General features: G+C 37.3%; 1 protein-coding gene across 6 annotated transcripts; it reads right to left on the bottom strand.

Moving 5' to 3' along the window:
* Positions 1-962: 962 nt before the first annotated feature.
* On the bottom strand, positions 963-23,235 carry LOC113110003 (ubiquitin carboxyl-terminal hydrolase 25-like). 6 transcript variants are annotated; one of them, XM_026273972.1, is made up of 26 exons: positions 22,983-23,235; positions 20,746-20,823; positions 20,439-20,583; positions 19,291-19,414; positions 18,984-19,146; positions 17,796-17,882; positions 16,832-16,969; positions 15,970-16,043; positions 15,598-15,671; positions 14,522-14,673; positions 13,745-13,872; positions 13,186-13,281; positions 12,808-12,972; positions 12,428-12,666; positions 12,253-12,323; positions 11,943-12,171; positions 11,320-11,541; positions 11,100-11,242; positions 9,349-9,522; positions 8,783-8,878; positions 6,905-7,083; positions 5,582-5,660; positions 5,140-5,219; positions 4,729-4,852; positions 3,646-3,841; positions 963-2,180 (listed from the first exon to the last, which is right to left on the bottom strand). In XM_026273972.1, the coding sequence occupies exons 1-26, from the start codon at positions 23,022-23,024 to the stop codon at positions 2,002-2,004; spliced, it is 3,477 nt and encodes a 1,158-aa protein (XP_026129757.1). In that variant the 5' UTR covers positions 23,025-23,235; the 3' UTR covers positions 963-2,001. The 6 variants fall into 6 exon arrangements, with proteins under 6 accessions (XP_026129757.1, XP_026129756.1, XP_026129755.1 ...); XM_026273971.1 differs by having other exon boundaries at positions 11,100-11,239; positions 15,970-16,046; XM_026273970.1 differs by having other exon boundaries at positions 15,970-16,046.
* Positions 23,236-25,819: the final 2,584 nt, after the last annotated feature.

Here is a 25,819-nt window from a genome sequence, read left to right on the forward strand (position 1 = left end):
TGATTGATTGTAGTTTTTACCTGAATAAAGCATGGTAAAATACTAACTACAAAAAAAGAAGAAGAAAAAATAATTTAACAATCTCAACACATTTAATCTTACCTTTGGTTAATGCACACGCACAGTAATGAGGTTTTTAGGCTAGATCTAGGTAATAGATTAATGTATGCAGTTAATCCGCACATTAGAATAAATTGTATTACTGCCTTCAGTCATTACTCTCGGTTTAGAAAACAAGTCTTTGGTTAATCTCGTGATAAAGTGACTGCTCTGGATCTCGCCATCAATGACCTTATTTCCCTCTAAAGTGGGTCATTGGGTGCACGGCTCTGTCAGAAATCTAATACAATAAAACTGTTCCTAGAAAGCCTATGCCTGCTTGCAGTTTTTAAAGATGGCTTCTACGAATTGCTCAAACGTATTGCACCATGATAACCAGAAGACCTACGTAAGGAAAAACGGCATCAAACAGGAATTTACAACAGTGTAATAACAGAATAAAAAAATATATAAAAAAAATTTAACAGACTGGGCGTGGCCACGGTCATACACCCCCTCCCACAGGTCCCTCAGTTGTGGAGCATAGCATTAAATCAGAGAGAATCATGCATTTAGAGTGGGTTTTGGTTTGTTTATTTGTGTCAGCTTTGTTTAATAGCCTTTAAAGTAATATATGTGCTGAACAAGCTGCTTTGATCAAAAAAAAAAAAAAAAAAAAAAAAATTCACACTTTTTGACAAAAACAAGGGTGTATGTACAATGTTAACGCGGAGTACGTCCATTCAGGAATTTTCCACCAGTGTGAATGCTAAACTTTTAGTTCTTGTTGATGCTTGGCATCAAATCCCCCTTGAAGCTAACAATTCAACAATGCAAGTTTACGCTGCACACTGTACTATGAATACACAACGATGGACTGTGAAGGACAGATTCAGTATAGTACTGTGTTTTTATCAGTTTTCTTTGGGAAAGTAGTAGTGTATGTGCCTTTTTACTCAATACTTGGCATTTTCTGTATCTACGAAACTTCTTTTGGAAAAACATACTCAGGAAGAGTCTCAAAAGGATTCAGATGCAGTCAAATCTATCCGAGTCCATGGGGAAAACATACTCTGTTCTCTTTGAGATACCCAAAGAAGCACAGCACAGTTTCATTCAATGCGAAGTTCAATAAAGATTAGGAACATTTAAAAAAATATGTATCTGGCCTAAAAGAGCCATAAATAAAACTTTATTCTCTCAATGTATTAACAAGCCACAGTATGTCCCATGGCTGCCAACCACAGCACTTAAAACTTGTGTTAAAGTCCCAGTCGTCAGGTCTGCAGACCAATCCAAGAGCCTCCAGATTTTTGACTCACCGTCCTTAGAAAAAACTAAACAAAACAATGCAGTAACACTGTAACTGAGGGTGGCGCAGCAGGTTGACCTGCTTCTTATGTGAAAGGGTAAATGAGGGAAAATAAAACTAAAATAAACCTAAATATTGAAATGAATCCTCAACCTTGTTTCACAAAGCTAAAGCTGCATGCGCCAATGTATAAAGCACTATCATGATACCATTCTTTGCTTTGAAGGGATAGTTCACTTGAAAATGAAAATTCAGCCTAATTTCTATACCCTTAAGTAGTTTAGAGCCCATATAACTTTCTTCTTTCCATCCACAGCTGTCTCTGGTCCCAGCAGCTTGAACATTCTGCTAGACATCTCCCTTTCATATGGGTTTGGAACAACATGAGGTAAACAAATGATGACTAGACTTTTATCTTTGCGTGAACTATCCGTCTAATGCTTCTTCTTAGTCTCTGCTCAGTTTCACACCATTCTTGCTGTTGCAATAGCTTTAAAATATAACAGAATCCTCAAAATAATATTAATAATACCGATAAGGATAAGGTAAAATCTCTAGCAGCAAAAGAGAAAGGAAAGGTTGGTAGGTTTGGGAAAGCCCTGCTTTAAGGAAGGCATGTGTTAGTTGAGGGGAGATGAAGTCTGCGCAGCTCATCTGCCATCTGCGGGGGTTCGACTCAGGGTGAGTGATGTCATGACCCGGCCGTAACGCTCGCACAGCTCCAGCGTGGAGTATGAAGGTAGTTTGGGATGGTCATGAAAGCTTTTGATCTCGGTTGAGCAGTCGAGCAGCTTGGGCAGGAAGTCGGTCAGTTTCTCCTGGAGATTAGCTGGAGAAGAAAAAGACAAGTTTGAGATGGAACAATTATCTATTAACTGGAAAGTGGTTGACAGAGAAGATGGGAGTCAAATGCTAGAGTAGTGCAGCATCCGGAAAGTTCAGTGAATACACTGTAGTCTCTGAGAAAATGACAAAGAAAATAGTTCCAAATAATGCCACATCAGAACAGATGCACCAGAGAACAGTATTTCATTCCCAAATAAATCTGTAAAGGATTTGTTTGAGTGATTCAATGATTTATTCATAAAGATAGTGGCTGCATCCGAAATGACATACTCTCTCAGTAGGTAGTTCTTCTTTTGAATAAGTAATTTCTTTAAAACAAAGTGCTATATAGTATGAATGCACTACATTCTTCATGTTGTCAAGGTCATGTGACCTACTAGAGTCAGTTGCTGCTACACTGTTATTCACAAAATCCTCTCCCATGTCCTCATGGGATAGTAAAGTGTGCACTGAATGTGCACTATTGAATCTCGGTGGAAGTGGTAAGTAATCAGGGTAGGTGGGTTGCCTGCTCTTCTATGAATACTGTGAATTCTGACTTCTCTTTCATATTCAGTTTTTTTGCCTACTATATAATAATGAAGTTTGCGATTTCAGATGCAGCCAGTTACTTGCTTGAGCTACATTCACGTCATGTCGTAATTATCATTATGACATACCAGCTTGTAAAAAGCGTACACGTCCTCATAGAACTCGTAATTACAACTTGAGTACTGGGAATTTTCTAAGAGCTACAACTTGTACCACCTGACCACGTCAGACTCATTAGGCATATGTTTAGGCATTGATAGTGCCACAGTTATGAGTCCTAGGGTGAACATCTTCAAGCAGAACATCATGTTGTCATCTTGAAATTATAGTAATTTTGACATGGCGTAAATTTGTTTCTTAATGAATCTGCTGTTTTGAATGAATAGTTTGAATTAACTATTCAATGGCTTATTAATACTTGCCACCACCTACTGTCAATTTTAGTTAAACATTTACATAATTTTTTTTAATCATTCCATTTAAAAAATACAAATAAAAAATAATAAAAGAAAGTAAAACAGTTTTTAAAACAATCTTATGGTATTATTTATGCCAAGTGCAGTGTAAATGCATTCATCCCACCTTTGAGGTGTATTTAAGTCTGTGCAAATAAATCTAAACGCCACTTCAGATGCATTTTCTGTGTCAAATATGGTTTAATTTGACTGGTAACAGCCCTATAGTCTCTTATAACTCTAATTGTGTTTACTGATTAAATATAAGAATTTGACATGCCGTAACATGACACATACATATAAGGTTAGATGTGAAACTCACATTGAAAACTATCATCCAGAAAACTTTCAGAATTTTTATTTTTGTACAAAGCTTTAATACTGAATTTGATTTCAAAATTGAGAACTGAGCTGACAGTGACCCTGTGAATAAAAAAAGACTCTAAGACCCCTAAGACTTACGCTCCATTTCCTGGCCCAGGTATGAGCACCATCGGTTCCTCATGTCTTCGACAGCCACCATGTCTTTCTCCTCCATCTCATCCACCAGCAGCAGTGGAATACAGGCCACCACCAGCTCGTTCATGATGCTCAGACCAGTGTTCACTTTAGTCTCCTCGCCTGTTTCAAAGAGGGCAGCCGCGTGTTCATTCACCTTCTGCGAAACACACACACACACACAAAAAAAAAAAGCGTCCACAAAAATCAATACATAGAAACATCCTCCACATCCAAGAACGTTTTTATTGACGCAAAAAGTGATGTTCTTTGCTACGCAATTAAACACTCTCAAACTTTGAATGCGGCAGGTAAACTCTCTAACCCCTTTCGCCACTCAACTGGAACAAGCAACTAGCTAGAATGCGAAAAAGAGAAAAACATCGCAGCACATTAGCTATGTCAATGTTAGCAGTATTTTCAATTAAAGTGAGCAGAGGGTAAACAGCACAGCTTGAGATGAAGTCAAGTCCTCTGCAGTGCTGGCAAAAGGTGAAACAAGGACAACGACGTGCTTCCCTCTAATGTGTTTATGCACTGAGTCCAGTACGCTTCCTACTCCAGGACTGATGATGATTATATTAGAAGCACAATGGCCGTGTGGGGGTCACCGGGTACATAGATGGGGAGAACGGCAGTGGATTGCAAAGTCAAAGCAAATGTTTATTACAATTGATTTACTACAGCAACAAATAGAAGTTTCAACTTTCAGCTTTTAAATCTAAGTGAATCCAAATGCCACAAAGAATGAAAAACGCTCTACCCCCAAGTGGAACTTTGACAGGAAATGAAAAAGGCATTTCGGACTTGACAGATAAAATGTTTATTCAAATTGTATTTGCAAAACCACATATATGCAAACTATCGCCCCTAATGCACTCTGTACTGAAATGCTAACCAGATTTGTTCCAGTCATTAGTGTTAGAAACAATGTTAACAGGAAAGTGTGTGCATTGGCACAAAAAAAATACTGATCTGAGAGCTGTTAGGAGCACAGTTTGAGCTGGTCGTAGATCCCTGTTAAGAGGAGGTGGTCGATTCACTTACTAGCAGGCATTCTCTGCGGTAATGTGCGATCATCTCCTCATCGTGGCCTCTGTATGGCCCTTTTGCCAGGAGCTCTTTGTTGTATTGATAGGCGTAGATCAGGTACATCAATGAATCCACGTAACTGGAATAAAATAAATGTAAAGAACATATTAATATGGATTTTATATTTGCAATCCTAATAAAGCATAAAGAAAGTAGTAAAACGCTACAAGATAATGTTTCTTGACTGTGGAAACATTTAGTTTTTAGTTCTGCTTTGAGTTGATAAAGCAGAATATGCTGCCATCTAGTGGTGATATTACAGAAAAGGATTCTGGTAAGGGCCGTTTCCCCCATTTCACCTGTTTCGATTGACAATGTCCATCTAAAATTAAAAGAAAATTCAAGAATTAAAGATAAGAGCTTCACCTTTTCTTTAAGAATAATTCCAGGCCGATCAACAGGAACACTGTTGTGTCACGGAATTTCCTGTAATCCTGATGCCACATCTGTGAAGTACCATAAGATTATTTTTTTAAATGACGAAGTACAATTAAACAATTACAACACTGCGTGATTATAGTATACATTTTAAACAAAATATGTATTTACATGTATATATTTATATTAATACAGTATAGATTACATATAAATGTTAACTTATTTTTATTATAAAACATAACTTATTTTTCTTAAATAAATACATGCATGTGTGTGAATGCATTTGTATAACAAAATAACATGTATTGTCCACACACTGATATAACCTATAACATAGGAAATATTTATTGGACTCTAGAAGTGAAGGCCCGCCAGGGGCTAGCCTCCCTGCTTCACCGGGTAAGTGAGGAAACGATTATACTTCACTAACCTCGTATTCCTCCATGTTCACCTCGTCAGGCTTAATGAGCTCCAGTTTAGCACGTGCCACCTTCATGATGCTCTTACACCTGCAGGGAAGAACAGGGCTGCCACATTAGAGCTCAGGCGTGACTCATGAGATGCTCTCAGGAATGAGCTGCATCCTCTGGCTATGAATCATACTTTATTACCCAAAACAAAATGGAAAGAGAGCATGTCATCTGGGGCCGCGCGCACATCAATCTAATTAACTCGCTCAAAATAGAGGAGAAAGAAATCAATTTGCTTATGAATATGGATCACGTTCTTCACCGGAGCGTGCAGTCTGCTCTGGAGGCACTCGAGGCTGTGTAGCGAGACAAAAGCTTTTCGGGTACGCAGACAGGAAGCTGTTCGGTAACACAATGATCAGAAATAGCAGTGACTGCTGTGACGAGCTGATAATCACTGTCTGTGTCAGTCTGGGAGGCTCGAGACAAAACTGGCCTTAGGAAGAGGGTTCACTTCAATCAGTTATCAGTGAAGTGGTCCTCTCAAGCTACAGCATTGTGTGTGGCTAATGCTTGTCTTTTATATTAGTAAACTTGAGGCTCAACTAACTGTATAATAGAATCGCCATTCATAAGTGAAGTTAAAGTTCATTTCAGAGCCAAATGTGTAAGAAAGCTTGTTAAAAATACAGTGGCCCCAAGTATTTGGATCCTTAAAAAAAGAAGAAGATATTTTTACCAAAAATATTAATTAATAATAAATAATTTAAAATAAATAATTATAATAAACAAAAAAAAAATCAAAGTTCCCACAGCTTTCAACCACTGAATTTCATAATTTCTGGAGATGTTTTACTCTATTTTTTAAATACATTTTATAAAGACTGAAGAGCAATGGAGTGGAGCAGAATTAAATCCATGATTTATCTTTCCGTCTGATTGATGGCCGTCAGCGGTTGGGTAGAAGACCCATCATTCCATGCTCCTCCTCAGCGTCATCAAACCATGCGATTGTTATTGTTTTGGTAGTGCTAATGTCCTACAACCTGTACCTTTAATGATAATGTATTCATTTCCATTAATTTTACAGGGCTAGAAATCTATGAAGGGAATACTTTAAAAGGAATGCATCGGAGCATAATATTATATAATGACATTCATACAAGTGTCTTCAAATAATTAAAAATTATTATAAAACTTTTTTTAGTTTGGTGCTGTGTGTATGGAATCATTATGATCTGATGTAGAATCAAGTAAAAACTCAATGGAATGAAATTAATTAATTTAATATTAATAGAATAAATAAAAAGCAGTCATTTTATTAAGACTCTTATGACTCCTACCTCTCATCAAAGCCAAGGTTTCTGTCGGCAAACTGCATGAGCAGAGTTCTCTCCACAATCTTTTTGGGCGCCTGGTTGTGAATGAAGTAAACAATGACATGCAGCAATCGGTAGTCCCTCTCGGGGGGCGTGTCCTCTTGAGCAAACCTCAGTAAACGAGTGTACTCTACTTTCATGGCCTGTTAGAGACAGAGAGAAGTCGAGAGACAATGGGAAAGAATTAAAAAGAGTCAGAGATATGCAGAGATGGATGTGTTAATTTAGAAATGCACATGAACAAGAAAATAATTGTATCTTTCCATCTACACAAGATGTAGTATAATGATTGATTTGGTGCATGTGGTTTTAATGTATGTGACTCAAAACATCTTTAGCTGTAGAAATAACATACTGCGTGCAAAGTGAAAATACACAGCTGGAAAACAAGTGAAAGCACAAATCAGAGGCCTATTGAGAGAAGTTTAGAAATTATTTGTTTACAGGGGCAATGTACATTAAAGGTGGGGTATGTATTTTTTCATAAAAGGTTTAGAGTCAGACAGAGTTCCAAAACTTGTAGCCAATCAGCTGTAAGGGGCGTGTCTACTCATGATGCGGAGGAGCAAGTGCTCAGTGCACAGAACAGACATTAGCCTAATGAGCCTAATGACGACAGAAAGATAGAGATGGCAGATAAAAAAACAAAAGAGGGAAATGTCTGCGGAACTAAAGAAGGCTTACGATAAGGCAAGAAGTACGACCTGTGTATATCAGATCAGCTTTCCAGCGCTGTAGAGAACACAAGGAGCAGAAAGGACTGCGATCGGACACCGAGGTTGCTTTGTTTCTTCTTGATAGGGGAGTAACATTGGTTTTGCTTTGTTTCACTGAACTAATATATGCTGGCTTTTGCTTGAATATGTTCGTGTGTTATAATCGTTGCCTGGGTTGTGTACGTATGTGTGGGGCGGAGCTATCAAAATAGGGGTAAAGCTATCAAAATTGGTGCGAAACACTTTTGGGGTAGGGGCGTGTTTGTTTTGGTGGTTTGAAATATCATTGGCTACCAGAAATCACTTACCCCACCTTTAATTAATATGACTGTAAAGTGCCACAATTAGCCAAATTAGCCTATTTTTCAGTCTGTAGACCCTTGATAAAATCTAAAAGTCACTCTCTGACCAATAGACAACAAACAATTCTCACTTACTGTCTTAAATCGAGTCATCTTTAAAGTATTTATTAGCACTCAACTTCGTTTGCTATGTTGTGTAAAGTACACAATACTGAATAGCCAAAGATATCCAAACCAATGCTAGATTAAAACAACCTTTTATAACACAGCAGCAATTACATTCAGCTGACAGCAGATGGAGACAAAGTAAACCAATACTAAAAAACTACTGCGGTACCTCAAGATCTTAATTTTTGAACGGTTTCAATACCTGAACTGAACAGCAACGTGGGAATTATATATAGAAAACATTACATCAATTATTTAATTTAATTACCTACACATACAAATTATTTTACAAATTAATATCAAGTTTTTTTTTTTCCACTATAAGCAGAACTAAATGCCTATCACCTACAATAAATAAGAATAACTGACACTGAATTTTATATTGACGGCAGTAATTTCATTTAATCACTATTAATACCAAAGAAATGAAGGCTGATACTGATCCAATCTTAGGTGTGAGCAAAACCAGCACATAGTAGATAATGAAAAATTATAATAAATAAAGAACCCTATCAGCATAACAGAATGCAGAGGGTTTTTCCATAGCCTGCAGTGTAAAAAGTGAGCTCACAGAGATAATGAGATGCTCAGAGAGGGGGTGTGGTCAACTAACTAATGAGATGCACAGGGGGTGTGGCATGCAGCAGGTCATGTACCTTGAAGAACGCTGCTTCAGGCCCACACTTGTCATAAACACTCCTGGATTTGCCAATGGCCATTATGATACCCTGCATGTTTGGGGTCATCATCGCCTGCCCAAGGAGGGAAGGATATTACTACACCAGCCACGCCTCCAAAACTCTCATTGGCCAGTCTGCATGCCAATCACACCACAGCTCAGCCACCAGCGAACGAACTCAAGCCAAACCATTGAAGATGATTAAACATTCATAACAGGATTGTCATGCAGCTTAATGTGTGTTCTGCTAAGTAAGGAACACCATAGTGAGCTGTGTAGATGGTAAATTAATGTGAAAATAAATAACACAATGATCTGAAGCCTGCGCTACATGCTTCATAAAGGAAAAGAAAAAAAAGACAGGTAGGTTTTCTCTTTTTTAACGTTTTACCGGGGGCAATGTTAGTAGTTTGGGAGTCCACTGGGAGTAACTTGCATATAATGTTAATCTGAAATGGGTTTGGCATGTAAGAGCAGGTTGTGAAAAGGATGCTGGGAGTTTTAGGGCTGCACGCTCATGACCAGTCTTTTTTTGGACTCTACCTCATCATCATAACCTCCCTCCTTCGACTGAATGACGAAGGTTCCTACATTAGGAATGGCCACCTCCACCACCCGCTGAGGTGCGGGCGGAGAGGAGGCGGAGTCGTCCTGCTCAGGGTCAAGGGGAGGACAGGGGTCAGAGGTCACCTCGCTGTCGGGATGTGATGACTGAGACTAAGAGAGACAGAAAGAGAGAGAGAGAAAAAAACCTCTCCGAAAGAGAAAGTGGGCCAAAAGTACTGAGAGAGAGCATCTAATCCAGTTCTTATACATTTTCTTTTTTATTTAATATTTTTACCACCATTATAAATCTCACTGAGACACAAGCTGTCCTGTTTTTTTAATAAACGAGATTTGGAACCTTAGAGCTAAAGTGTGTTAAGTGTTATCTGCCACTAACATCACCGATTTCAATTGGGATAATGTTTCTGATTGGCTGAACAACCAAATAACTCCGCCCCAAACCTTTTTGCTTTTTCAGGGAAATCAAACTATTGCTACTTTCATTTGAACTTTTCTGAAATAAGACAAGCTCGATGACTGAAAACAAATGCAACCTCCGAGACAGCTTATGAATGACTTCGACATAGATGTATTTTCATAGTTTCTCCTATCCCAGTTTAATATGTAATATATATTAATTATAGATTATGAACTTCAAATGAATTGCCGAAAACAAGACATAAAATTACTGTTTTCTCTACCTAAAACTTAATGTTTCACCTAAAGAAAACAATTACAAATATTTTAATTATAATATTATAAAACATTTTGGTAAATTACAACTTAACTGTCAAACCCAACACATACAAGTTACTGTACAACATATTATTTTGCTTTCTTAAACAGAACTCAATCTGTTTCACCAAATAACACTATTAAATATATTTAATTAAAATGTTAATGAACATGTTATTATAATTACTGATTAATTCCAAATTAGTTGCAGAACTCTACAAATACAAATTGTTTTACAATTACGATTTTGTTTTCTCTTCTTAAACATTCCAAATCCAAACCAATAAATCTCTTTACCAATTAAATGTCACCTACAAGAATATAAATGTTTACATTTAATTATTGATGAATTACAAATTAATTGCTGAAAACAACACATAAATTAAATGAAAAATAAAACTTTAAAAACTAAATGTATATGACCTACAAAAATATAATTACAAATGATTAACATTGAATTATACATACTGACACTTCATCAGTATCAGCACTGAAATATCTTAATCGTCACCAAAACCCACAGAACCTCATCAGCTAAAGCTACATGAACTTCTCTATCTAGTACATAAAGAGTAATATAATGAAGTAAGAACCTTAATTGCATAATAAGAAAATGACTGCATACTTATTTTTTTTAAATTGCACATTATTCTAATGGATGAAGCAAAGCACAAATGCAACACAACATGGATAAAGAGATTTTTTCATTCTATTTTTGATATTTGAGTGATTAGAACCAAATACCCAAAGTCCAGTGTGTTTATAAGACAGATGGAAAAAAAAATGAACATGAGATGAAAACTAGCACAAATTTCACATCCTACAAAAGAAATACACACAATTTAAACCTACTGGCATTTCTTCTAATTTGTGGGCCACAAATACATTTAGCCATCCAACTACAACTTCAGAACAGCAGAACCTTCTAAACGCATTATTTAAGTAGTGTTTTGGTCTCCAGAACCGTCTGAAGGACTCCGACATTGTACATCATGTGTTAATGCATGTCTTACTGTGTTGAGCAGGGCTTCTGGACTCTTCTCATCATGCTCAGCTGCGGCTTTGCTGATGGCCCTCTCCGTGTCCTCCTGCAGGTGTTTGGAGTCTCCGGTGGGCGACTGCTGCTCCATGTACTCTGGGTCATGCTGAGGGGCTGCTGAGGGAGCAGAGATTGAGTTCAGGACAGTTGTTTCAGATGGTATGGCCACCGATTAAGACATGTGAAAGGCTCACCTGTGTTGTCTGGAGGGCAGGGTTCAGTGCTCATGGGCTGGGCAGCCACACTGGCGGCGGCCAGAGCCAGTTTCTCCTGTTGGAGTTTACGAGCTTGTAGAGCATCCCACTCCTCCATCTCCCTCTCAAAGAGCTTGTTATCTGCCTCTACATACTCCTTCAGATCAGGAGGGAGCTTGTCCAAGCCGCTGAGCATCTGCCCTGTCTCTTTATCAAACTCCTCTGAGATATACAGAAGCATGGAGTCAGCATCCCAAATATGATTTTAACAGACCAATTCCTACAACTAAAAAAACGCTTTCATTTTAACACTTAAAAAATAATGCTTCTTTGAAAACACCCTCATTGGGACAATTTGTACCCAAAATACAAATAAATAGACTATTGAAGACTTGGAGTGTCATTAAAAATAAGGAAAAAATTTATCAATAAAAAAAATATATATATATATTTAGCAATTTGAAAAGTTATTTACATTTTTATTTTTAAAATGATCACCAGTTCCAATTGATCCTTGAATAGAAAGTTGAAGCCTTTAGATTTCACTACTCAGCTCATTAGCTGTGCTGATAATTCATAAGACACTACTTAATGAGTTAATTTGCATATGCAGATTAGATTACCTTCAATGAGGAAGGGTTTTTTATCATCAATGTACATGAGGCAATATGCGCTTGCATTGCGATATCCACCAAACGAGTCTCGCACCAGCTCCTCCCAGGATGACTTTGTCACCGAAATATCATTGTATTTCATCCATCGCTGTTGATGTGGGTCGAAGATGTACGCCCAGTAGTGACCTGCGTTAGCCTGACCCTCGTGGACCAAAACAGCATGCAGCCGGTACGGCGCCTGAAACGCATCATCATGAACAAGATGAACTTGTTTTGGGAATATTTCTGAAACAATCTGAAAAATCGAAAAGCTTCTCACCTGCATCATGGACTTGTCAGAATACATAAGCTCAATGGTTCTGTGGATTCTAGATATACTGGCCTGCAGATCTGACACACACCAGAAAGAAACATGTAAATGTACGAAGCCCAAAGCAACAGGAAAGAGAAATAGGGCTGTATAAGTTTATGTTTGCATGCATGCGTGTTTGTACCCCTGGTGTCATTCTCCACCTCGCTCCTCCAGCGGTGCAGACAGCCCTCCAGCACCCGCAGCTCCTCCTCTGAGATGTGTCGGGGGGCTGGGTGCATGGGTAGATCTGGCGGCACACGAGACTGAGTGAACGGTTTATGGATCGAAACTCTTTGCTGTTGTTGTTGTTGCTGCTGTTGGGCCTGTGGACCAGAGCCGGAGCACTCGGGTGGAACAGATGCATCTGGCTGCTCTCCTGTGCTGTAGTCCATGCACAAAAACACTTAATATCTCATAAATGCATTGCATTAGCAAAAAAAAAAAAAAAAAAAACAAAAAAAAAAAAAAAAAGAGCTATTCTAAATAAATGTTCAGTTTTGAAACGAGTGGAAAAAAACTTGCCTTGCTGGAGGTGGCAGCTGTGCAGTCGTGGCACCAGGTGGTGCTGTTGTTTCAATGTCCTCCACAGGCGATGTACACACAGGCTTGCTGGACGCAAACTCCATGGCATACTGGAGAACATCGGCCAGAGGAAACCGCTTGGGCCCTGAGCCATAGCTCAGATACCTGTCACAGAGAGAATTTAGGAAAAATGGATCACAAATGTGCAAAAGGTTTAGTTTTCTATGAACTGACAGCAGAAAAATATTAAACATTTAGTCAGCCTGTATCATGTTACTCATGAAAAATACAGTCACAACTTAGCATGTGACTTTCATATTTTCTTAATCCAGCAAGTTATCTCTAGATCAGGGCAGAGGCTAAATAGAGTTAACAAACCTCTCCAGTCGCTGTTGAAGAACGGTCAGGTGCTCCTTTAGTCTTCTGATCTCCTCTCGTTTTATCCGTGTGATGTCTCTGTTCTTGTCCATGTACCTGGAATCAATTGCAGATATAAGTATTTTGCATTGGGTATACAGAATCCTTAAGGAATCAAGAAACAAGTTGAAACAAACCAAAACAAAAAACGTTCAAGTCCACTTTACAGCAAAGGTACAAGCAAATACTTTTTACTCTGTTCACAGAAAATGAGATGGAGCTCTTAATTCTGGACTCTCTAAGTGCACCAGACTACCAGAAAAATAAAATAATGCAAGAAAGAAAAGGCCAATCAAAATACAACATGCTAATTAAATGGAAGAAAAAAAAAACAATTATGCAAATATTACAATGACACCACTGATGTTGGTTGGATTACCACTGGGAAATGATTCAAGACAATGTGAGATTTTACAAAATATTCAAAATCACAGACAACAATAATAAAAAAAAAAACATTTACATATCAAAAAACTATAAACTGTAGTATAAAATTATTAAAAAAAGAGATAGCACTAACCTGTCCATGTACAGCATGGAAGGAAACTCTAGCTTGTTGTGAATCTTCTCAGGTCGGCCTAAGGTTTGATTAAACTCGAACCTTGACAGTTCAAAGGTCAAAACTGGCGGGAGTTCTGTGAACCAGTGCTGGACGAAGAAAAACACACACACACGTCAAACATTTGTATATAAGAACACTACATTTAAATGTCTTTTCTGCCCATATATGACATCAATGAACGTGAGAAAATGACTTTCAAGTATTTAAATAATTTTTACTAATTTTATTTAAAAAAAAAAAATCTCACTCCCATTTTCTCTGAATATAGTATTTTCTTGCCATTTCTTAAAACTATTGACTTTCCAGAAATCTGTTTAGCAGTATTTTAACTCCAGCATGCTCCAAGAAAAGCTCATCCATGTGACCCATCCCAGCTCCGCCTAACATGCTGACAGCTGAAATGAACACCGGTGACCTGATCACATTCTGAGCCCTGAGAGAGACACAGTGTGCTGGGCTTCCATTAACATCCCAGCCCATTGATGCCCAGAATAATGTACACCAGAGAATCTCCTTCTTTCTTTGCACTCAGCTGAAGTAATTAGCAGGAAGCAGCTGCAAAGGGATCTGCCCAGGGCAGCACTGATGACTGAAAAGCCATTATGTAACATCTTGGTCAGAGGTCACATGTTTTCTTTTTCTTCACCTCAGAGATTGATTGGGCAGCAGACAGAAGGGATATATTTAAAAAAGGAAGGGATAGAAAAAAAAGAGACAACCGCGGAATCTACAAACCTCTTGGCCTGATTTGGCGGAGTTCTCGGCAGAATGCAAAGACTCAATCTCTCCCTCTATCATGGCTGCCTCTAAACACTCGTGCAGATCTTTGAAGCCGTTCACCTGGAGAGGGTACTGCCCAAACATCTCCGTGTTCTCAAATTTCTTTCCTGTAAAAACACATAAGATCACATCATAGTCTTTAAATATGCTCTGCAACGTGCTCTGCATAATGATAATCTTACGAGTGCAATCTCTTTATTTAGCGGCCACCATGGATACAGCACTGTGAAAGTGTCATACCCAAGAAAAAAATAGCCAAACAAACATGCCAGTTTGTTTTGGTTTTGGCAAGAAATGCTTTATGCAGTACACAAACGTAAATGAGAGAGAACTAAATGCTCCCTTCATGCACACTTTACTTGAATTACACTACATTTGTTATTATTTGGGTACATTATTCAAAGCTGCAATTTTCAGCAGCAATTACTCCAGTCTTCATTGTCACATGATCTCTCAGAAACCATACAGATATGCTTATTTGGTGCTTAAAACATTTCTTAATATGGTCATCAGTGCTGCAGTTGTGCAGATTGATATTTTTGTGGACAGACTGGACACCATGATTTTTATTTATTTAGAAACAGAAATATTTTGTAACATTACAAATGTCACTGCTTGATCATTTTAATGCATCTATGCTGACTACAATTACTACTAACTGACCCTACACTTACTTAATGTATGAATGTTATTGTGTTTATTGTCTACTTTTGCATTTTGTAAAGAAATTTTGTGAGGTTTTACTAGATTTACAGGAATATTTTGATAAATGTAATACTCAAGTGAACAAGACAAGTACACATGCAAGAAATCTTAAGATTCTAACATCTTGCCAATGTAAAATATTCACCGACTAAACTGTCTGTATGTAACCAGCTATGATCAGTGCTGCCATGTTTAATAAGCCCAACGTCACTCACACATCAACAACCATTACTTCGTTTTAGAACTTGGGTTCTCCACATAACATTAACGCAAGGTCACTTATAATTAGCTAGGAGAGAAGACTCATACAGCTGATGAATATTCACCTTCCAGGACACCCACAGCCAGGAAACGTCCATAAAAAAGGTCAACCATCGGGTTCTTCGGCTTCTCTCCCTCTCTGTGTAGAACAAGAGCAAACATGGAGTCACATGGTGCTGGAAATGTTCTGAACTAGAGGAGTCGGTGTCCTTTGGCTGCAGGAGTCACATGAGGACTGTCTTCAGTGGGTATTTAACGGTGCTAATTGAAGTCAAACAGGTTAATGTAGCACATTAATCATCATTAATGTCTGTTCCAGCTGAATTTGTGGTGCAGTCGTACATCATTCTGACTGATATGACACAGGAACACAGAGATATAGTGGAAAGCTTGTGAAAGGGTGATCAGATATTCTGTTGAGATGTATATGGACTTACCTGTCCTCCTCTGCCTTTATCTGAAACGCGTCTTCTAGCCAGTCCAAGAGTTTATGGGTGAACTCACTCACATCCTGCTGTACAAACAAAAACACCAATCCAAATCCTGAATGAATGTATTCTTGTTTCAACTGGATTCAATTGGTCCTAGAAATTTTATTTTTTTTGCCCTCGTCTTTGCTCTCACTAAGTGCAAATGTGGCACTAAAATGTGATGTACCATATTAATCAAAAGTGTATAAAACAGACCCATGGCACAATTATTGAGAGCTCAATAAGTGTAATGATTTTTGCAGCATTTTTGTTTTTCCCTAAAGCCCACTTATGAGTCTACTTTTTAAATTGCATCAAAAGTGTCATTATTTCATTTTACATCAAAATGTTACCCATTCAGTGATCTTTGGAATGAAACACTGTTTTTGTTCTATTGTAAGCCCTCTAAGACTTTAAGGTGTACTGTACATTTAAAGCTGCATGTAGATTTTTGACTATTTTTAACACATTTGTTTATCTGAAAAACAATACTTCAGTCAGTTATTCTCCTTTGAAAATGTGCGCTCCAGGCCAGAATGTCGGTCTCTGTTTTGGTTTGTGAAACTCGCCCACTGCCAGTTTACCCAATTGTATTTCGGTACACTGGGTTGCCAGTTGGTGGGAAACACAGTGTATTTCATTTCAGTCATGGAAGATGGCAAACAAAAGGTGTGAGAGTGTCAATCCGGCGACATGTGTGTGCATCAAGTTTGAGGAAAAGGGACCGGCCGAAAAGAACCCTCTCCAATATTTTGAATTTGGACTGCAATACCTAGTTCACCAGCACCTTTAAGACTATATACTGTATGTAAATGTATATAAAACTTACCTGCTGCGATTCACTGGACTTAAAGGCATCCTTGAGGATCTCCACGGCCCTGGACGGGTCCACATACTTTCTCTTGGAACCCACCAACAAAGAGAAAAGGCACCTCAGCTCCTGCATGAAAGGAAGGTTCCTGTGCTCCTATGGAAAAGCAAATGGAGAACAAATTAAAACCTTCATAACACATGAAGTGTTCCTGCAGCTAAAACAATAGAGCATAGCACAAGCAACATCAAGGTCATGGGTTTGATTCCCAAGGAATACATAACTGACATAAAATGCCAGCCAAATGTATAAAAATGTAATATTTATCACTGGTTTTGGGGAGTTGTATGTTAACTTAACATTGATATAGGATATGATAGCAAAAAGTTGAGTAGCACTGGATGATTAAGAATTGATGAGTTAGGTCTGTCAGCTCTCAAGGAAGGATATCGATGCCTTACAAAAATTTTAAAGTCATACAGGAGACAGAAACCTACACCAGATCACATCATCCTGATTTTCTTCTTCAAAGGACACTTTTAATTCATAAGCTGTTTAAAGTCTATAAAATTAGAGCTTCTCCACCGACCCAGCAGATGAAAAGAAGGAGCAATAAAGAGAGAGAAAAGGATGAATCCAGGGCTCTGTGGTCTTCTATCAGTAGCTGAGGTTAAGCTCAGATTAGCGGCCATGTCTGCTGACCCTCGGGGCCCTAGAGGAACATACTGAGGAAAGAAATCACACGGACAGCAGCTAACCTGCTGCGCCAAACACAGAAGCTGATCTGACACTTAACAGCTAGCATACAGAGACCTTGAAAAAGCACTTCCTCTGCTTCAGGCGAAAATCAGGGCCTGCAACAGTACGATAATGTCACAGCATGTAACTGAGACTTTCCAACCAGGTCAAGCAAGGTCACAGTTACAGGAGAGAAGTGGAAGCTCTTATGGCATGCGAGCTGGCTATCGGACAGAAATCTCACCTTTTGATTGCGGGGCAAGTCTTGCACCCGTGCAGGGGGGGAATAATGCAACACCAGCCTCTGGAACTCCAGCAGGTTAAAAAGAGACTGAAATACATAGGTAAAAAGATAATCATCAGTATTTGAGAACAGTCTGCAACAGAAAACCATGTCAACATAACCTTGTGATGATATGTTGGTTTGACTAAATAAAAAGACCGCATGTGTTTCCCACAAACACATTTTTCTCAAGCTTAGTTGAAGTGTCACTGCAGTTTCGTTGTGTGAATAACTGATGGATTGTTTTTGGTGACAGATTAACACATTTAGTGTCTCCTCATCCAGATCTATAAATCCATAGAGCTGTGAGCGCCAGAGCGGCTGGGCTTCTTACATGAGCGGGGGCTTCTTCGGGCGTCAGGTTACACACAGGAGGTAAACAGCATGTGACAGCACTCAACGATCATTACTCAGCTATCAACATGGTTCATGTTCTGACACCGTATAACAGACACAAACAATCAGGCCTTAGCAGGACTTGCAGTTGTTTTAAAAAGCAGATATACAAACACAAAAGATTGTGTTATATTAATGTGCTAAGATGCTTGTTAATAGTAAATAACATACAATTCGGCTAATAAGCAATACTGTATACACAGTTTAAACGTTTGAGGTCAGTAAGATTCTTTTGTTTTTTAGAAGTCTTTTTTTATTTGATGAACAGGAAGTTCAAGTTGAAACTGATTTATTTTTTTGTAAATGTAATGTCATAAATGTCTTAATAGTCACTTTTGATCAATTAAATGTATCCTTGCTAAATCAAAGTTTGAATTGTATTTATTTATTTTAACTGACCCCAAACATATGAGTGTTGTTTATTATATAGTTTCTACCCCAGTGCTCTAAACTTGACCCAGTACCATCTAGATGCACATATATAATTTTATCTTCTCCTAATTAAATATACTGATGCAATTAACAGCACTGATACAGCAATATCTCTGCACTGATAACTGCAATACAAGGCCACTCGACTTGATACAGACTGAAACACATGTGGGACTACCATAATCAAATTGTCTGGATTATTATGCAAGCAATAAGACACAATTAGAATTAATTCATTAAGCTGTCATTTGTTGTTTTTCAGGTCATTAAATAAGCAAATGTGTTTCTAACTTTAAAGCAATCACAGTGGCTGACACTGACCTGTATAACTGCACTGAACCAGCACGTGTTCCCCACGTTCTTCAGTCCTACGGGACAGTTCTCCTGCCTCTTCCTGTCGTGAGGGTTGGGTGAATCGCTCCATACTTCTGTGTGCGTGCGCTTCAGGCTCGCCTTGTTTTCAGCAATGCTGGCCTCCAAGACTCTGAAGCACAAAGACACCAAACTTTACTCCTGTCTGGTTATTCCACATATAAAGCAGTAATGAACATATTTTTTTTTTGCTAAAATCTACAATAATACAAAATGTTCAGCAGGCTATAAGGTAAAAGCACAATTAAAACCCCACCTGCTGATAGCCTGCTCTTCATCAGTGATGCCCGTCTCCCTGAAGGCCCTGTTCGACTCCTCCAGACTGAGAGCGATGGCCCTCTGAAGGTCATCTTTATCATCTCCAGTGAGATCTATTACATCTGAAGCAATCACAGGAACATTGAAAGTGAACAAAAATGATAACTAGGAAAAGATGAATGTGTGTTTTTATATTTATCTACTTATCTAATTTGCATACAAATATATGATATTAAAATATACAAATATTTTAAATTATAGTATATAATAAGATTTAATAATGGTTAAACTTAATGTTGAATTTAAAAACACATGCAAAAGCATCCACACAGATTTTTTTCTGTTTATTACAGTGAAGTTGCATTGAAACAATCTTTTTTGTATTAAGTGCTATAGGCCTACAAATAAATTTGATTTGAAAAATAGTTTGCTCCACATATAATTCACTCAGAAGGATTTCAAAAATATTAAAATAAGGGTGATCACTGGATTTTGAACACTTTAATCGAGAACATCGAAAATTTTAAACATCACTCAAATAATCGGCTGGTCAAGAGGTTCTAACACACTAGTAATAATGATGGAGAAAATCCTGAATATGGTTTAAGTGCATGTCGAGAGCTCAGATAAAAACATGATGCAGTATGCCAAACTAACATTCCCTCTGTCAGCATTTTCTCAGCAGCAGGACTAGAGATTATTTCATCATCATTTGAAGCAAGCTGGGAGGAGTGGCAAACTGGCTTTTTAAAGGTCTGACTCTCTGAGAAGATGTGCTTGTATTTATAAGAGGGCTGCCAGAACTCCCACTGTTATGGGTTACATTGATGTCTCATTTCAGTATCTCTTTCCTTTCAGCAGGGTGTGTGGAATACATATTAATTCTCTGTTTCGACCCAGCAGTGCTAATTCACTCCTGCAGTTTTTAAGTGAATTAATCATTCCTAAAATCCCACTATTTAAGTACAGGCACAGATTGAAATCTATAGCAGATAAATATTTTTTGCTGTCAGGAACAGAGCATTTACAGCTGGTTCTTCACTCAACTTTCATTTGCGTCATGGCATTTGATTGCACTGCATCACAGAGCAGTGCAACCTTCCCCTGGATTCTGGCCAATCATTGTTCTGAGATTTAAATACGTACTTGTGTCAGCTTGGCTGCCCACACTGATGTATCTATCATTGTTGATTTGAGCCGTCTGGTAATAGGTGGCTTCATCTTGCTGCGGGACCTTGGCATTCTTCTCAGTGAGAAAGGCCACCGCCTCAGCTAGGTCACCGTTACTGGCCTGGACACAAATACAGATGTTCAAACACATGTCATTACATGCACTATAAATCTACTAGTCTTTGAGCAAATAATATCAAATTTGTATCTACCAAATCTGTTGAAAATAAAGGATATGAGCGATACCATACTAGCTACTGAGTTTATGAAACCGATATTTTACCTGCAGTGCCTGCTGTAACAGCTGAACATCTGTAGTTCCAGTAACTTCCCTCAGCTGGTTCAGTAATGTCTGCTGGTGCTGTAAGAAAAACACAGGAGAAACTCAAATTGAATCTTTGCAATGACGGTTCATCCCATCTATACTGCTCCATATTGAAGGATATTTTATACATACTAATTTACTTTTTTACATTCAGTAATTTAATGCTTACTTAAAGTTAATCATCAATAACACAAAAAAATGTGTGACTAGTTATTAATAAACTAATAATAAATCTCTTAAGGAAAATATACATTTTCACACTGTACAGTAAAATGTTGTGATGTTAAAATGTAATTTTTATTGCTTTTTACTTATTTATTTAGCAGTGAAATAAATAAATATGATATCCATGAGCACAACTGATTATTCTCAAAACTACCCACTCTTAAAAGAAAATAAAAAAAAGAAGCAAACCGTATTAGTCATATATTACATGTTTTTTTCCTGTCTAAGTGGGTGTTTTTGGCAGAATGTTTCCAAATGGATCAAATATTAAAAGTTCGGCTCTGCAAGGGCAGAATCCAACTGGTTGCTGTCACCAACACCACTCAGGAGCGCTCAGAACAACATCTCACACCTCTGGCTGGGAGTACTGGCCCTTTATCTCAGTCCTGGCTGCGTTCAGGAACAGCATGAGTCAAACACAGACTGTGCTAGGCAAAAGAGGGAGGAACGGCACTCCTCCCTAGACCGGAATACAATATGACTGATGTTTCTACTCATCTAACCATTACTTTGGGCTCTACCGAATAATATTTTACAAACTATCTTCTGTTTGCCTCATGAGTCTGAGTTAGTGACATCATTACATCAACTAATAGCTGGCGGCTAACAGATGCTGCACTGACCTTTTAATGCACTGCATGCTTTACGTTCAAGATATGACATGAAATGTTGTATGTGCGGAGCATGCACTTTCCAAGGTGGCACACCCCTCCCTGAGATGGGCTATGTAACATGCATTACACAACAGTAAGATGATAGAGCAACACAAGCTTGTAGCCAAATCAGGGGTGCTGAAACTTACAGCCTGTTGTTCACTTTCAGTTTATATGAAACACATAGTTTTATATTCCCCCACCACCTGCTGTAACTCATTCAGTTTCATGAAGATCACTTCTTCAGTTACTGCATAATACTCTGATAAATGATCTGCCTACTTAACTAAATAGATCATAATACTATTAAAAACCAAAACAACCTCAGTGAGCACTTAAGGTGTATTATGTTAAAGAACTACTACAAAAAAACAGACGTGTTTACAAACAGATTTGACTTTAATCTACAAAAACAATAAAACAAACTAACAAGAAAAGCCGTTTTTTAAGTAAATAAACTAATAAAACAAAAATAAGATACATCAAGAGTCTATTTACAAACATATGATATTTAAATGTAATCTTTAAGGATTAAATTTAAATCGAATTAAAACAAGAAAGCCCTTATGCTTACAAACAAATGAAACAACCATACAAATCAGAAGAATAATGTTTATGAACTGATGAAACTGAAGAAGAAATAAACTAATTACACATCTACTCAACAGTCTGTTTACAAACAGACGAAACTGAAATCAACATAGCACAAACCAACAAGATAAGATGTAAAGTTTTAAAACCGATTCGATAAACAGACAACACGAATATATGGCTCAAATCAACAAGAAACGCCTAATGTTTACAAACAAAAGGGCAAAAGTGTGAATTTGTTTCATGAAGCAGCAGTGTAGGTGTCAGAACATAAACAAACCCGCAATACCAAACACAAACTCAACACGATGTATCCTAACACTTCTGGACAGTCACACATAGACGTTGCGGGGTATTTATTGAGAGTTTTGATGGGGAAGTAACGTTATAGTAGCTTTAGCACTGTTAGCACACACGCGCCTGATTATGGTTTAGTTTAGCGGGGTTGCGCTGTTCTATGGAAAGTTGTTTCTTTTTTTAATTGTTTAAGTGATTTAAAACTCATACGTGTGTACGTATAAATAGTCCAGCAAATACAAACAAACACAGAAACGTGAAGCGCGGCTAATGTGAAGCTAACACTAGGCCTCAGCAATCAAAATGAACCACTGGAACTTTCAACGCGGCCATAAACCTCCTTATTACACAAACGAACAGAGCCGAGACTAACCGAACTGGGCCGAACCGGACCGAACCGGGTTTGTGTGTTAGGACAGGGAGCGTTACCTTCTGAGAGTGCTGCTGCAGGACATTCTGCTCCACGGTCATGGCCGGTTCAGTTCTAGACGAAATGGACTCAGGTTCGAGGGTAAAAACGGAGCATACAGGAATTAGAGGAGTGTAATATGGAAGAATTTAAAAAAGAAAAAACCCTGTAGTCATCCCCGCTGCAACGGCTCCATGACGAAGTCGAAGAGTACAAACACATCTGACATCACTGACATCCATTAGCTGGGTCTGAATCACACGCGCCCGCGCCTACGTCACAGCAATGGAGTAAACACACCCATACACGCACACATCGAAACGAGTATAAACAAAACCAAACACTATATACATAAAGCAATAACACATGCAATCAGTAAAAATGTGACTAATAAAAAACGACGTTATTTCCCAAAAATAAAATACGATGGTCTGTACAAGGAAATATATACTGCCACACTGTGTGGGGTTAGTTGTCACAATGGAAACCATACAATTATTGGTTGTTTTGTAAAACGATTTTGAAATACAAAATAATTCACAAAACTGTTTAAACAGTTAATATATAAAACAAACAAACAAAAACACTGCATTTGGCCAGCAAACATTAAGCTATAAAAAATGTTAGTGAATTGTAATGCTTTTTAAACATTAACCACATGTGACAATTTGCTCCAGGTAAACACTGCTTCATAAAAACAGACCAAAGTCAGCTGACTGTGAGTTCTGTAACAGTCATGAAACGAAACTGAAAGTTCTCACACAGGAGAAACTGTGTTTCTGTTTAGGGAAAATGTAAGTATGGCCCTTCACTGACTATTTAAGCAATTAATTAAATAAGGTCGAATAGAACATCTAAAACTCCTTTAAATTCAAATTAAATGTTTTAATGATAATTGTTTGTGATGTGTTTAATATTTTTTTTAATACTGTTGCTCACAAAAGGAGAAAAGTGTAACACGTTATATACAATACATTCTACCAATTTTATTTATTAGTATTTATAATTTTTTAAGGTGAAAATATGGCCCTTCATAAACTGAATATTAAAGCAATTAGTTAAATAGTAAAATTAGTTTGATGCATCTTAATATTAATTTATATTGGACAGTTTATGAATATATAGCCATGCATTCATCAGTTTTTCTTCTGCAATCACAAAAAGAGAGAGTGTAATATATATATAGGTCCTTTTTTATAAATATTAAATATCCATGTGATTATTAATAAAGTGTTGAAATGAGATATAGACTCCGTATAGATAGAAATAGATAGATTCCGTGTCCTGCCAGCAGGTGGCGTTAATGTAACATGTTTTCAGTCAATGTAAGGTTGCATAAGCTTTGACGCAGCCAGGCAACAGAGTAAAGGCCAAGAGCACTCAAGAAGTCATTAATGGGAGGCTGGGATGTTTGTGCTTTTTAGACCTTGTTTGATAAAAGCTATGCACTTATCTTTAAGAGCGAGAGAAGCACAAAGCACTGAATCTGTCACATAAATGAGAACAAGACCTTAACAGAAGTTTCTGCATCACCAGTGTTTTACTTCAAGTGTCATTTTGTAGCCCTGTCCCAGATCCTGTAGAAACTGTTCCTGTTCCTTTTTTTTTTTTTTTTATGAATTCCTTTGTATATGGAGTTTGGTCTCTCATGATCCTTAAAGTGTGGGATATTTCACAGCATGTATATACAGTAATAATCTGAAGAATATCAAAACTGTTTACTGTACTGTAATTAGGCACAGCTCTCTGGTTACAAAAGATTTTTATTTACAGGTCAGAAGTCACAAAAAAATTATCATTATGCAAGTATGTGAGCAATGTGAGTTCATGTTAAAGCTGTAATCTGTACATTTAAATTAAAAATAGCATTCATAGTAACTTGGCTTGATACTTACAAAGAATTCACAGTGAAGATTTCATGTTTTTAATCAAACTAAATCAGATAAATCTCACCTTCACCTCTGTTTCAACTCTGAGCTCTCTTAACATTTATATGGAGCCTAATTCAAGGATTTGCAGGTCAGTCTGGAGAATTTCCTCAAAGTTGAAAGTGGAAAAGAATCTTTGGGAATATTCTGTAGATATGCGTTGGTTATGGCAGTCACTCGCTGACCTTTGCACTCAGAACCAATAGTTCTAATCTCAGTCTGGCCTCAGTGAGATTGTTTGACACTAAGCACCCTTTCACATTTAAAAGTGATTTGTAGAAATGTTTGGACTGAAAGTCCATGACCCATGAAGTTGAATTTTAGTTGGTCATACATAGAATATCTGTAAAAAATAAAAATAAATAAATAAAATTCTTAAAAATCTGGAAACATACATAAATTTATTACAAAAGGGAATCTAGAATGTTATATTATTATATATTTACATTGTATATTTTCATAAGTTTTTAAATTGTGCTTTGTTAAAATTATACAAAGTGGGGTTATATAATAATATATAATAAAAAAAGAATATTTTTCAGAATGTTGCAATTTTATTTCTATTTAAATATATAAAAATTAAAATAAAAGCTTTCTTCAATATCTGCAGTCACAATAAGAGAAAATGTAATATATAAAATATATTCTATATATCTTTACTAATTATTTTATTCAAGTTTTAATTGTTATAATTCAAATGAAAAACATAATATTTGCATTTTATTAATATTATACAAAGTAGGGTCAAAAAAAATGAGACCACTATACTGTATAATAATATATAAAACAAATTTACATAAAATAATATTTAATAAATCATACTTCCTTTTTTTTAATTTCAGTTTTAATTAGTATAATTTGAATATACTGTATAAGAACCACTTTCACCTTAATAATTAATTTCCAATCTGCTCTCAGACGTAATCATT

Source organism: Carassius auratus, chromosome 10, assembly GCF_003368295.1.
Source record: "Carassius auratus strain Wakin chromosome 10, ASM336829v1, whole genome shotgun sequence".
In the NCBI taxonomy this organism is placed as follows: domain Eukaryota; kingdom Metazoa; phylum Chordata; class Actinopteri; order Cypriniformes; family Cyprinidae; genus Carassius; species Carassius auratus.